The 16,262-nt window shown below is 25.0% G+C and overlaps 1 protein-coding gene across 1 annotated transcript; it reads left to right on the top strand.

Annotated features, from left to right (window-relative positions):
- Positions 1–7,904: 7,904 nt before the first annotated feature.
- On the top strand, positions 7,905–8,668 carry OCT59_015943 (uncharacterized protein; the record flags this gene model as incomplete). The annotated part of the gene is made up of 7 exons (XM_066132156.1): positions 7,905–7,977; positions 8,064–8,075; positions 8,147–8,191; positions 8,261–8,299; positions 8,362–8,415; positions 8,498–8,560; positions 8,631–8,668. The coding sequence occupies 7 exons, from the start codon at positions 7,905–7,907 to the stop codon at positions 8,666–8,668; spliced, it is 324 nt and encodes a 107-aa protein (XP_066003173.1).
- Positions 8,669–16,262: the final 7,594 nt, after the last annotated feature.

Genomic DNA, 16,262 nt, shown 5'->3' on the forward strand with positions numbered 1-16,262 from the left:
ATTATTTTAAATGATTTGCAACATTTAAATAGTATCAATAGGCTATAGTACATTATTTTGAGTATCTTTGAGAAAGTTTCAGCTAAAAATTCACTCTGCATTATGCATTTTTTAAGTGATAGTGTTTTACTCTTTGAGACATGAAACATACTCTGTTGGCACTGTAGTAAGTAGATGCTAGCCTCCAAAAACAACTTTTTTGGAAATTTTAAATGTCGTATTTTAATGAAATAGAGCCGGTTTTTGAACAATAAAATAAAAAAATAAAGTTTACATTGCTGTGAAATATTACAACGTGATTTTTACAACTAAATTTATATGTACTCAAGAAATCCGGCTCTATTAGTATGTGTACGCTTGATTTTAATATCATAAACAGTTGCTAAAAATGGAGAGTTAAACATGCATATAAAGTTATGGGCAATTTAGTTTTACTAGTAATTTATTATATATTAATAAAAATCTATAGTAATGATCACTATAGTAATGCATTATATTTGTAAATTAACCGATAACCTGATTTTAAATAGAAAATTTTAAATCCAAAACTCTTTTTTTAAATTTTTTAAATGATTTAAATCCAAGATTCTAAAATATTAATAAATTATAAAATGATCGACAGATGATCGACAAGAAAAATCCTTAATAAGGATGTTTACTATAATAATTGCACTATATTTGTGATTAGACTAATATCGCACACCCTAATGGGATGTCTTCCTATCCAATTATTAATATCCAATTATTAATAAATAGTTTAAAAAAATCTGTAATAATTGGTTCATGAGAAATAATATTAAACTTAAATAGTTTAGTTGGTGATAATCTAGTTAACATTCGAATAGTATATCCGAACCAAAAATTTAAGATAAGAAAGTAGAATCCATTTAAATATTGACTATTAATTAATAGTTGTTCTAATTCTAAAATATTTTAAATTATAAAAACACTAATTTAAGAAATATAAGATTTGGACAATTTTGATAAATAGCTTTAATAATATTTTCATTATCAGTATTACTATGATGAATATTATTTTAGTAAGACTTCCATTTGCGTTAACAATTAAATTTCTTAAAGTATTGATTTGAAAAATATCAGTTTTAAAATTTGTAATGAAGGTAGAGATATACTGTTTTCTAGGCCATTAAATTTTAATTTTATCTTTTTAAATTTACCAAAGATGAAAGAATTCCTGTGGCAGGTGGTATAGTATTGTATAGTATGTGCATGTTTCATTGATGAATTTTCAAGGATTAGGCGAAAAATAGATTTTGGACTCATCTTTTTTATTTATTTTTTAAATAATTTAATGAATTTATTTAATTATAGAGTAGTGTATTTATGTATTTATTTAATTAACAAAAAAAATTGTAAATAGTATATTTATATAATTTTAAAAAATAGTGTATTTATGAACGATTATACAGTATATTTATATTATTCGTGTGTAAATTGGTAAATTAAGAAGTTATGATATTTAATATATTCTTTTTAATATCTTATAACCAAACTTTACTGCGAGTTTATTACGTAATGATCTATTAAATACATTTATAATTACCGGACTGATGGGATATTTTTATTAGAGATTTCTTACTATGAAATACGTTGAAATACGCGTTAATTAAAATTGTGATATTTGTGATATGAAATTATTTCTTTTGATAGATTTCCAAACTATCGCGGATATTCTGTTTGTAAAGGCAACTTTTGTGAAATTTCATGGTGATCACGATTTTGAAATATCATGACTCATTTTCTTTATTCATATCTGAGCTTATAACATTTATGACTCATTTTCTTCATTAATAGACTATACTGATTGTTTTGGAAAATCCGAAAGTACAGTACATTAGTCATCTGTTATCGCAAATATGAGTCATTACGTATTTCTCATAAAAGTTTGTATATATATATAACTATTTCTTTCTTCACTTCGTCTTTTTTTAGGTTTTTTTTTCGGTCTTACTTTTTTCTTTCTTTCAAGTTTTGTCTTCTCTTTTTTAGGTTCTACTTTTTTTCGAATTTCGAATTTCTCTCCTAGGTTTTTTTCGGGTTTCTTTTTTTTTAGGGCTCTGCTTTTTTTAGATCTTTTTTTTCGGGTTTCATTTTTTTTCTGGTTTTGTTTTTTTTAGGGCTCTACTTTTTTAGATCTTTTTTTTCGGGTTTCGTTTTTTTTTCTTTCAAGCTTTTTAGAACCCATATTTTTTTAGTAACGGTAAAGTTTATGCGCGAGAGAAGCATCCCAACCAACTTATTTGTTAACTTTAGTCTTCTCTCTTTTTAGGTCTTCACTTTTTTCGAACTTCTCTTTTTTTCTAGGACTCTTCCTTTCGGTCTTCTTTTTTTTAGGACTGATTTTTTCTTAGGTTTTTTTTAGGTTTTTTTTTTTCAGTCTCGAACTTCTCTTTTTTTTAGGACTTTTTTCGGTCTTCTCTTTTTTTTTAGGATTCCGTTTTTTTTCTAGATCTTCTTTTTTAGGTCTCTCTTTTCGGTCTTTCAAGTTTTTCAGGACTTATATTTTTCTTAAGAGTGGTATAGGTACGGGCAAGGCATCCTTTATGGTAGGACTAATTTATTTTGTTAAGTCTTTTCTCTTTTTTGGATCTTCTCTCTTTTTGATTTTCTCATTATTTCTAGGTCTTCTCTTTCTTTCAGTATTCTCTTTTTAGGTTTCTCTTTTTTTTCAGTCTTTCTTAGAAACAGTATAAGTTCTATGCATGGGTGAGTAGGCCAAAGGTAAGTCTATTGGGTACTTATGTTGGAGCAGCATGATGCTATGCATGGGCGGGAGCATAGTGTGCTTACTTTGTAAGCCTGTGAGTACCAGCTTTGCTGCAGTCTCACAGTAGGGCTGGCTGGGATTTTTTGGAGCGGTATAGTACTATGCGAAGGGTTGGAGCATAGGCGCTTACTTTTAGTAAGCTCGCAGGTACCAGTTTACTGCAGTCCTGCGATAGGACCGGTTGGTTGTGGTACGGCATGGTGCTATGCGTAGTTTTCATGGGAGGAGCATAGTGCACTTCTTAGGAAGTCCCTTGTGGCAGGGCCATAATACTTAATCATTAATTGTCTAATGAGAAAGTATAAGATTTTCAAATGCAATAAAATTAATTAAAAAAATTGCAAAATTAATTACAATGTTTTTCCCCTTTTCTCTTTTTAGCAAATTCTTTTCACACTCTTTTTTAATTAGGTTACTTTACTTTATTAATTTGAATAAAATAAAATATATATTATATTAAACAAAATTTATTATATGTTTGATTTATTGTTATTAAATTTGCATTTTAATCATTTACATATTGAATATTTTGCATCAATAAATTTTACTTAAATTACCTTTAATGAAATAAATTTGCTAAATAAGTAATTTTTTATTTATATAAAAAAATATATATATAATATAGGCTAATAGTAAAATAAAAAAAAAGGTAGTATACAAAAATACTAATTACTGACTACATACACTTGACACTTCCATATAAACCACTTTTTCCTTGACTATATTTATATTTTCTTCCTTTAAAATGCTTATGCCTTGTCCAAGCTGTTGAGAAACACTTTAATCCTATTATTAACTTGCTCAAACAAGTTCCTTTGTGCTAACCTTATCTTTTAATTCAGAGAGAATTAAGTTTGTTATAAGGGCAAAAAGATTGCAAATGAAATTTGTTAAAAATAGCAGAGTATGGATTTAAATATTAATGTTAATAATATCATAATTTTCTATTTCTATTGTTCTGTATAGATTTGCTGCTTTTGTATTGTTACTCAATCCTCTAATATTTAATATATTAAAGTTGAGACTATTTATTATTGTCCTTTTCTGATTGTTTTTGTCATTATTATTGTCATTGTTTTTTTATTATTATTTTTTTTTGATTTTATGGTATTTTTGCTGTTTGATGTTGACTGGTATTGTTTATTTTCATATTCTATGATTAAGTCTTCTGATTAATCATATCAGTCTCTATTTCCATTAGGCTCTCTATATTCTCTGTTTCCTTTATTGTAGTTGTATCTACTGTTGTAACCATATCTAAAATGTGGTTAACTTTAGACCTTTAGACTATACACACCCATCTGCAAGCGAATAAAAAGCATGACTATCTTTGTTCCAATGTTGTTACTTTAAAAATTATAATTATCATATTTATATATAGTAATTCCTTTTAAATATCCTTCTTTAGCTGATTTTTTACATAATTCAAAAGCCTTTTGTACAATTACAAAACATAAAACGTATAAATGTTTGCACCTATAGTTGTTACCTCTTTTATCATTGTTGTATTTATTTTGATATTCTCACTTATGAAAGAGCTGTTGATAAAAGTTATAATTATCTCTTTTTTGATAATGGTTTATAATTGGAGTTATATTGTACACAATCTTTTAAGTTTTAAGTAATGATTTTTTTGATTTGCATAGTATGCTATCTTTGTCTGTGTTGTCTATTTGCATACCTATATAGAAATTTTATTCTTCTTTTCCAAAACTTTTGATATAAGATCATCAGAAAGAGTTTTTTTTCCTTTGGACTTAGTTTACCATTTCCTAGTAACTAGCATTGCCAGCTTCTTTTAATTTATTAAAACTATTTTAAAAAGTATAAAGGGGAATACTTATGTGAACTATAAATTCAGTTTTATAAATTTGTAAATTTAAATTTTTCTATCAAGAAATTCAAGCTGCTATATTACTTACCCTTAGCAAACCTATTAAATGAACTAAATTTTAGGATGGGAACCTAAAGAAATTCTTCAAGCATGATATAGTTTATGGCTTTTCAAATCATCTTTACCAAATGATAAGGAAGACTTTTGGATTACACTCAATGAATTCAGTAATCATTTTTATCAAGAACTCAGGAAAAAACATGGTATTTAAAAGAAAATAATTTGTAAAACAGGTAGACTTTATTTATATGTAAAATGCTTTGACTACTATTATTATTACAGAGGGCTGTGTTATAATTAAAAAAAAGGCTTGGCAAAGTTCACATTAAAAGCCACACCAGCATCAGAGATGGCAAATGTTTTCACATTTTCTTCTCATACTTGTTTAAAATTAATTTGTTAAAGCTTTTTTTTTTTGAATTTTGCAATAATTTTTGTAATAAACGCACAGCCCATACTAATAATAAGCCCATATTTGCTTTTTTTAAACCAACTGATTTATAAAAGAATTTATATTGCTTTATAAAATATTACTATGAATTATTAAATAAAATAAATTTTATCTAAAACCAAAATACTTGTACCAAAATTATAAAGTAAATGTAATTTAATAAGTGTTATGTCACATTTCTTATAAGTGAATGGATAAGGATTGTTGAAAATTTTATCATGACTCCCCGTGAAATAACTATTACAAATATAATAAAGTTCAAAGTACAAAATTTACATGATAAATTGGTATTATTGTAGTATTATTTTATTATAAAGACTAAAACATAATCTTTTTATCTTCAGTTATCACGCACTCTTTCAAACAAATAAAAGCAGATTAAAATTGATTATTACGTAATATTTATAATGTCAACATAACACATAAAAATCATGGAAGCCACCGTACTACTACATAAGCCATTTGGGCTATGGCACACAGCCATCTCTGAATAGATTATAACATTAACCATTTTAACATTAATTTTATTGGCTATCAATATTCAATATTGTATAGGAGCATAATGAATAATGTTATTATTTTTTTAGTGGCACCAGTATTTCTTTTGAATTTCATTTTATTTTTGATGTGGTGCAAACATTCTATGTAATATACATAGAATTAAAATGCAATGTTAGTTTTAAAATACATATATTGTGCTTCAGGTGAGGTTGAGTATAATTTTCTAATGACCTAAATTCTTAGGAAGTCCTAATAAATGATTTTTTTTGCATAGAAAATGATGTTTAATTAAAAAAACAATAAATTTTTGCTTGAAAAATGGCACTATAATATAATATCGAAATATTATGCAAAATAAAACTTTATAATCAAAATTGAATTTTTGATTTCGCCTTTTCATTCGAAACTTCAAATTTGGCTAATAAAACCATTGCCAATAAAAAAAAATTATCCTAAGTAATAACTGAAATAAATATTATTAAAAAAAAAGAAAGAAAGAAAGAAAATTAATCCATTATTAAATAATTAATTTTTTTTATTACCATTGAAATTTATTGATAACATAGAAAATCATCGTCATTCCATTTTTTGAATTCTATGATTATTTGATAAAATAGGTTTTTTACCAAAAACAACTTTAAAATAAATTTTGCAGAAAATAATTCTAGTCTATAAAAAGATTAACCTTAACGTCATTTGTACCTTTGTAGTTTTTAATCATATATGTACATATAGAAGATCCAAGTTGCTGGTAATGCCGATCATTATTTTGTTTACAATGCAGCACATGACAGGATCGACAGGTAGAACAATATTAAAATTTTGGTGGCTGCACAACTTATTTGTTTAGCAGTCTATGGAATTTTTTTTTTGTTAAATAATTTTTTCTTTTACAAAAATGTCTAATATTCGAAGAGAATTAATACGAGCAGCAATTAGTAGAGCATTTGCATCAATTGATTATAATGCTTACAATAACTTTCATGAAGAATATGAATTTCGTAAACAATTCGTTCTTGCTGATAATTCACTTACAGAAGAAGAAAGAACTGAAGCAATAAGAATAACTAATAAATCTTATGACCGAGATAAAATTATTTTTAATTCAGGAACAAGGAGAATTTGTGAGAATTGTAACCAAAAATGTTTAGCTACATTATATTGTGAATATTGTGTTCGAAATTATTTAAAATCTTATTTTTCAAATTGGACTTCTAGAAATAATGTTATTGATAATTTAATAAAAAATTGTCAAATGGAAACACTTATACCAAATGTAATTATTGAATGGATCCCATATAATAATCTAGAAAATATTAAATATCTAACAAAAGGTGGATTCTCAGAGATTTATACAGCAAATTGGATTGATGGATATTATGAAGAATGGGATTCTAAGAGCAACAATTAATAAGATTTGGAACTCTTTCCGTAATACTTAAAGAATTAAAAAATGTTGAAAATGCAAGTCAAAGTTGGTTTGAAGAGGTTTGTAAATTAAAAATATTTAAAGAACTTAAATTTAAAATCTAATTGTTAATAATAATATTTATTATTTTTAAAGGCTAAATCACATTTAACTTTAGGCAACAAAAATTCAGAGATTGTTCAATGTTTTGGTTTAACACAAAATCCATCAAATAGAAATTATTTACTTGTAATGAAAAAGCTTGATGTGAATTTAAGAGAATATTTACAACAAAATCATAATCAACTTACATGGAAAGAAAGAATTAGAATTACTTTTGAAATAGTAGATGCACTTGATTGGATTCATAAAGAGAATTTAATCCATAGAGATTTGCATTCTGGAAATATATTATATTCACAGTCTAATGATGCTTGGTATATTAGTGATCTTGGATTTTGTTGCCCTGTAGACAACAATCAACAAGTATATATGGAAATCTTCCTTACATAGCTCCTGAAGTTATTTATGGAAAAGAGTATACTTATAAATCTGATATATACAGTATAGTATTGCAATGCTTATGTGGGAAATTTCATTTGGGCAACCTCCATTTATGAATTATGAACATGATAGTATTCTTGCAATTAATATCATTGATGGTATAAGACCAAAAATTGTATCACAAATTTCTTCCAAATATAAAAGTCTAATGGAACAATGTTGGGATGCTAATCCACTAAAAAGACGTGATACTGTTGCACTCTTTAATAAAATGAGTGAAATTAAATCATATTATCAAAATAAACCTGATGAACTACCTCAAAAAATAATACAATTAGATAAAAAAACAATCAATATAATGAGTAGTAAAATATTTACAAGTAACATTCATAATTTTGAAAATCTACCTGAACCTAAAAATGCAACAGAAGGTATGCTTTTTAATGTTTATTAACTATTTAATTTTTTTCTTTACTACTATAATTAATTATACCTGTTTTTAATTAAATAATAATAGAAGAACAAAAAGGTGATATAAAGTTAATGATAATGGTTTAGTATAAATTCTTTAATTAATGAAAATCTTTTTTTTTTAAATAGCATTTTATACCACTAGATCATATGATTTCAGTATTTCTGATAATAGTAAGTATTTATTAAAATAATATTGAATTTTATATAAATAAAATATCATATAATTGATTTTCATTATAGCTAGTAATCATAATCAGTATATATCAATTAATTTTAAAGGTAATTTATTCTTATATTCGAGTTTTATAATGAATAAATACTAATTTATATCTTGATTATAGATAATGATAGCAAAGAGTCATCCAGATTATTTAAAAAATTAAAAATGGAGAATGGTAAAGCCTTAAATATTTAACTCTAATTTTTTGTTAAATATAAGAATGAATATTTTATTAAAATTGATTTATTAAATAATAGTAGAAGTTCAAAATGACTATGAGAGAGAAATAATGCAGCAACGATCAAATATTAGTGATAATGGTAAATAAAATAAATTATTTATAATAATTATCAGTTATTATTATTCTAATTTATCTTATTATTTTTATAGATGAAGTACAAAATAATCCAAATCTTCATTCAGAATAAAAAGATAAACAATAAACTCCCGATGGTTTGTTTATAATTTAATATTTTTAACAATATTAAAATAATACATTACTAATATATTTATTCTCTTTAAGATGGATTTTAAATTAATTTACTTGAAAACAAATTCATTTTTACTATCTATTATTTTATTTTAGAATTATTTAAACACTAAGATTAGAGTAGTAAAAAGATTCTTAGTTTGTAATTTAAATAATTCAATTCTCCATTTTTTTATAAGACTTTTCAATTATTAAATAAAGATACCAATTATATGTGTAAGCAAAGTAATTTTGTAACAATGTATTAGTATTCTTCAATAAAAATTATTTATAAATCATTCATTGGATTATTATTTTAGATTACGTCCAGTTCTCATCCTGTAATCAATATCCATCTTGTAACCTGTTTCAATCAAATATATCCATTTTTGAGAATATTATTTGAATTTGGAAGTTGATGTAATGATAAGTTAGTCAATTTTCATCAGTTGATAACTGATGCATGTTACCTATGTCACCTGTAGTCTTCTATAGTAAACACATTTTTTTTATTAATAAATCACTTTTTATTCTATAATCCTATAAGTAAATTAATATATCACAATGAATTATACACATTATAAAAGTTTTATACTTATTTAATTTATATACTTAAAAAATCTTGTGAAGTGTTTTCTATAAATTCAAGTCTAATCAATCTAATAATTTAGGATTGTATATTTTTTAATGTAATAAATAAATTTATTTAATAATAAAAAATTATTAAGACTGGAAAATTTAATATTTTGACATTATTTTTTTTTTTTTTTTGTTCACAACTCGCGTAAACGCATTTATTTATTAAGTAGTTTGTAATATATAAAAAAACAAAATACAAATGAAACAGAAATACATTGAAACGTAGGCGTCAAGCACCATCTATTTCTCCATTCCGGACACTTTGACTTACCGCTCGGTCCCCACACTCCCACTTTTAACAACATACAACTTATAGTGAAACTACTAATTAATGTGCCAACGTCTACCTCCTCTACTTCTGCCATGACTACCAGGTTTACCTCCATGCTTTTATTAGAGTTGACTATTCATTTTCCATCGCTACCCTCTTTATCTTCTATTATACTCCTATCACCTTACTTACCTATAACCCGCTTTTTACCTTCTTTTATATCTTCTTTGTCAGAAGACTATTTCCCCGCAGGTGGTAGTCTTTTCGAACAAGAAACGTTTACCGTATCATATTCATGCAACTCAATTGAGCATTGATGGAAACTTATATGAATTCTTCGGAGTCCTATCGATCCATAATCAATATATATTTTTTCTTATCATGTAATAAAATATTAAAGAAACTGAAATTATTAACCTGACTTCAATATTCGTCCTACTCCAATTCAGGAATTTCATAATGCAGATTTATCTCATATTTTCAGAGATAAGGACAAAATGAATTGATATACGCCCTACAAATTTTTCAAAATTTTTTAGTCACTATCACCTAATACCATATGAGGTTTACCACCCTGTTAATTATGCATAAGCAGGGAACCCCAGGACACCTATGTGGCCATCATAGGATCTATGGCAATCTCATATAGTATTCAATAACAACAACTAAGTAAGTGTCATGACATAGAAATATGTGTCACTTCCACGGGCACCACGGCCTGCCCTCCCATATGGATCGGCTTGGGGATCACCTATGTGGCATCATTGTAGCTACGACTTGTGCACAAAGCAGATAACTACATAGCCAGTAGCAAATGGTACGTACTACGAGCACATAAACCTCTATGTCAATCATAACAATCCACCATCCGGAAAACTTTCTGCGATCCCTTATCCGGTGAACACGTACTCGTACGTCCATCCGGCAACTGTTATTTATACTCACCATTTAATGATATGACCCAGCCTCGTTTAGTGTTAGCTTGTCCTCTATCGCAAATGGATACCAAATTTAGCATTATCTTAAATGTACTGTTTCAGTTGATCTGCCCAAAAAAATTGAAAGAATCAAATATGTGATAGACAGCAGAAAACATGTAAAAAAGAACCACAAAAGCGTCTAAACGAGTAGTTTTTCACTTATAAAACAAGTTTCCAATAGCTAGTGAAACTCATTACCCATATGTTGTCCAAAGACAGTTCCACCAGTAAATACAGTTCTTGATGATGGTATATATATATATATATTTTTTTTTTATTCCGCATTAATATTTATTTTCGCGTGAAAAAAAGTATTTATTTGCGCGTGAAAAAAAAATGTATTTATTTACGCGTGAAAGTATTTATTTACGTGTGAAAGAAAAGGTATTTATTTGCGCGTAAAAAAAAGGTATTTATTAGATATTTATTTGAAAAGAAAGTATTTATAAAAAAGTATTTGGTTGTATCTGAAGGAGTGAAAGAGATGGGTGTATTGAAAAAAAAAGAAAAAGACTATATAAATATTATTTTTCTTGTTGTACAAGCTTTTCATATAAGTATAAATGATATCAACACACAACAATATCAAATATGATTATATTGTAGCTTTTAATCACCTAATCATGACGTATTTACCTTCTTTTAGCATGCTTTATTTAGTTAAAATTCAACATGAAGTTGATTTTCATGATAACATTATTCGTTTTGCTATGGAATAACAAAAACTTGAGTCAGGTATTATTAAAGTTACCATAATAAATATAATATTCTTTTAGTCGCATCATTTAGAAAAGCATAATAATTATTTATTATTTATTATGAATTTATTTGAATAATAACATGATTCCAATTGAAAGATTTCATTTCTAATTTATATTTTAGTATTTTAATCGGTTAAAAAGTTATTCTTCTTTTAAAGAATTAATTATTCATAATCATTAGAGTTTCATATCTAATTTGAATAAAGTTTCCATAAAACGACAATATTAACTAATTGATATCATAATAATAAAATCTTTAAACTAGGAAGATATAGTATATCAAATTTTAACGAAAGTAGAATTTTAAAAGTCATATTATTCTTAATTTAAGATTATTCGGTAGAATGATCAAATAATTTACGAATATTGAATGGTATTGTATTTACCATTTATCCCACGGTTCCTAGTTAAAATTTGTCTTGATATTTTCACGGATGGTGTTAATTTAAAAAGATGGGTAAAAAGTACATCAATATTGGAATATAAAGTCTATCATTATTAGTCAAAATAAGTATATTAAAAAGCTGATACTGTGGGGATAAATCAGTTATTTCACGAAGATTTCACGAAGTCACTGGAATATCATGATTTTCACGGCGCAGCCATGAAATCACTACAGTCGGACCTCCATAATTGCACACCCCTTGGGACCATATGCATAATTTTCAAAATAGTGCATTTAAAGAGGGTGTGCATTTATAGAGGTAAAATAATTAGAGATCATATAAGCTTGGGACCGAACCAGAGGGTGCATTTAGAGAGGGTATACATAGTGGGTGCAATTATGGAGAGTGCAATTATAGAGGTCTGACTGTATTACATATCGGTTAACGTAACGAAGTTTCTGTATTTATTAATAAACTTTTTTTTTAATATTACATTCTATTACTAGAAATTAATTTCAAACAATACTACTTTATTATTGTCTGGCTACAATCATTTCACCAACAATTATCTCTGACAGACGATTAACTGACAGCCATTTCACTGACAGGATCATTTACCAACAGTCATTTTCACCAACAATTTTAAAATCCTAATCCATTTACCTCATCCTAACTCTATCCTAACCCTAATACTAGCCCTAATTCCTTACCTACTAACCCTAATCCCTAATTTTTTTACTTAACTCTAACTCTAATCCTATATTATAATGCGCCATACTGTTCAAAAAATCCCGGGTGGCCACCATGGATGCATCCAGGGTAGCTACCCGGGATGTATCCAGGATTTACCCTGGATTATTAAACGCCGTACTGTTCAAAAATCCAGGGTGATCCCCCGGGATTATTGAACATTTACCCTGGATGCAAACATTACCATTGAATTTCTACACCAGTCGTTACATATTACAGGTCACGTGATATATCACATTTGCAAAAAAAAATTTCGCAATATTTTTTATATTATTAATAAAAAACATAGCGAAACATTTTTTAATAACGCCAATAGATTGTTATAGATATAATAAAATCTTACAGAAATTTTCTTTAAAATTTTTTTTTCTAATAATAGGTATACGTAAGACACATATTGTATAAATAAAATTTTCTAATAGTATCAATAGATATAACAGAAATTTTTTCTAAATTTTTATTAGAAATTTTCTGATTTATTTTTTTAATAATGCCAATAGATTGCTATAGATCTTTTTTCAATTTTTTTTTAAATTTTTTTTTCTAATAATGGGTATAATACGTAAGATGAATATTGTATAATAAAATTTTCTATTTTTTTTTTAATAATGCCAATAGATCGCTATAGACATAACAGAATCATTCAGAATTTTTTTCTAAATTTTTCTAATAATAATAACAATAAATTATATAATACATAAGAGAGGTATTGTATAAATAAAAATTCTAAAAATTCTTATTTATTTTTTAATAATGCCAATAGATCACTATAGATCTTTTTAAATTTTTTTTTAAATTTTTTTTTCTAATAATAAGTATAATACGTATTGTATAAATAACAATTCCAAAAATTCTGATTTATTTTTTAATAATGCCAATAGATCGCTATAGATCTTTTGGAATGTTTTTTTAAATTTTTTTTTCTAATAATAAGTATAATACGTAAGACGATATTGTATAAATAAAATTTCTGATTATTTTTTTAAATAATCATAATGATCATGCTAATAGTCAAAAGATCGTTATAGATATAACAGAATCTTTCAGAAATTTTTCTAAATTCTTTTCTAATAATAACAACCAACAGATATTGCATAAATAAAATTTCTGATTGATTTTTTAATAAGGGCAGTGACATTTATTACGTAATATCCATTTACTATAAGCCCATACTCCCCACCCCCATGTAATATGAAAAATCTTACGTTACACTTATATGTTATATGACCTTTAAATACCCTCCCACCCCCTAAAATATTACGTAATAAATGTCACTGCCCTAATACCAATAGAATTTTTTTAAAAAATTTTTTTTTTCCTAATAGGTTAAATTTTTCCAATTTTTTTTAATAATGCTAATAAATCTAACAAAATCTTCGGAATTTTTTTTTTAAATTTTTTTCTAATAATAACAATAGATTGGTATAATACATATGACAGATATTGTATAAACCAATTTTTTTTAATAATGCCAATAGATTGTTATAAATATAATAAAATCTATCAGATTTTTTCTAAATTTTTTTCCTAATAATTCCAATAGATCGTTATAGATATAAGAATCTTTCAGAAATTTTTTTTTTTTTAATAATGGATATAATATATAAGATGCTATAGATCGTTATAGATATAACAAAATTTTTCAGAAATTTTTTCAAATTTATTTTTCTAATAATAACAATAGATCGTATAATACATAAGGCAGATATTGTATAAACAAACAAAATTTTCAGATTTTTTTTTTAATAATGCCAATAGATCGCTATAGAAATTTCAGAAATTTTTTTTGACTTTTTTTTTCTTATAATAATAAAATAATGCACATTGGTATTATCATAGGAACGAAGCCCTCAATAATGAATGCATACTTCTAGTTAAATGTTGCCAACTATTTTTTAAGTGATTTAATATAACATTTCGCAACATTTATTTTATATTATTACTGATAAAAAATATTATTAATATTACACAAAATTTGTTTAATATGAAAATGATCTACGTGATTTATATTAAAACACTTAAAAAAAACGTTTCGCCAGAATACTTCATTTCGTAATTAAAGTTATATTTTTTTAAATTAGATATTTAAATTTTTTTTTTTATGATTATTTGAATTAAGTATTATGCATTTATAATTTTTTAAAAAATTATAATATTAAATTCATTAAAAAACGTTTATTTTTTATCTTTAGGCTACTGATTAAACTAATTAACCATATTAAAATTCAAAATAATTATACAAATATTTTTCTTTTATAAAATACTTTAATATTACTTATATTGAAAATATAGATCTTTTTTTTTTGACCAGCATTAAGGCTAATTTCTAGTATTTTACCAGCATTAAACAAATTAAGCAAATCATTTATTTAATAAATATGTGATATTTTTCTATGACTGTTATAACTAAAATTATATTAAAATAAAAGATACATATAAAATATATAAAATAAGGTAAAAAAATAAATTAAAATAAAAAATTTTTTTTCAGTTTACAAATTTATTATGAAATAATTGACAATGTTAATTAAACTGATTAAAACTTATTAGACTAAAATTTTTAATATTTATAAGTTATAAAAATATTTTAGAAACTTTATAAATAATAAAACATATACCAAGAAAAAAGTGTTACATTATATAAACACGATGTTATTCTTAATTAAAATTTTTGAAATTAACAAAATTTAGGCCGGCATTATAAAATTGCCCAGCATTAAGAAATTTTTGGCCAGAATTACGATTTAATAATTGGCAATTTAAAAAGTTAATATGCAATAGTTCGTTATAGATATAACAAAATCTTTCAGAAATTTTTCCTAATTTTTTTTCTAATAATAACAATAGATCGTATAATAATAAATAAGGCAGATAATTGTATGTCTTACGTATTATACCTATTATTAGGAAAAAAAATTTTAAAAAAAAATTTCTGGAAGATTTTATTATATCTATAATGATCTATTGGCGTTATTAAAAAATGTTTTGCTATGTTTTTTATCAAAAAAATGTTGCGAAACATTTTTTTTATATTAAAACACTTAAAAAAATATTTCGCAACATTTTTTTATCGATAATAATATAAAAACGTTGCAAAACATTATTTTATATTAAATCACTTAAAAAAAAAACGTTTTGCAACGTTTTTTATCAAAATTAATTAAAAAAATGTTACAAAACGTTTTTTATATTAAAATACTTAAACACTTAAAAAAAGCAACATTTTTCATATTATTATTGATAAAAAACGTTGTGAAACGATTTTTTTTAAGGGTTTTAATATAAAAAAACGTTTTGCAACATTTTTTATATTATTATTGATAAAAATCATAGCAAAACGTTTTTTTCTAAGTGTTTTAATATAAAAAAACGTCTCGCACCATTTTCTTATATTATTGTTAATAAAAGTATAGCGAAACGTTTTTTTAAGTGCTTTAACATAAAAAAACTTTCTGCAATATTATTTATATTATTATTGATGAAAATGCATAAAAATTACTTGAGTTATCCTATAATAGTTTAATAATTTATATCTCATTGGCTTTCAACTTGCTTAGATGAATCTAAGAGTGATAATATCATAAGAATTGAAACCTTATTGGCTGAGTTTGACAAATGTGATATATCACGTGACCGACAAAATGTAACAACTAGTGTAGAAATTCAATGATCATCCAGGGTAATGCATCCAGGGTAAATGTTCAAAATCCCGGATGATCACCCTGGATACATCCAGGGTCATCCTGATTTTTGAACAGTACGGCTT

This window comes from Rhizophagus irregularis, chromosome 24 (genome assembly GCF_026210795.1).
Source record: "Rhizophagus irregularis chromosome 24, complete sequence".
Lineage (NCBI taxonomy): Eukaryota > Fungi > Glomeromycota > Glomeromycetes > Glomerales > Glomeraceae > Rhizophagus > Rhizophagus irregularis.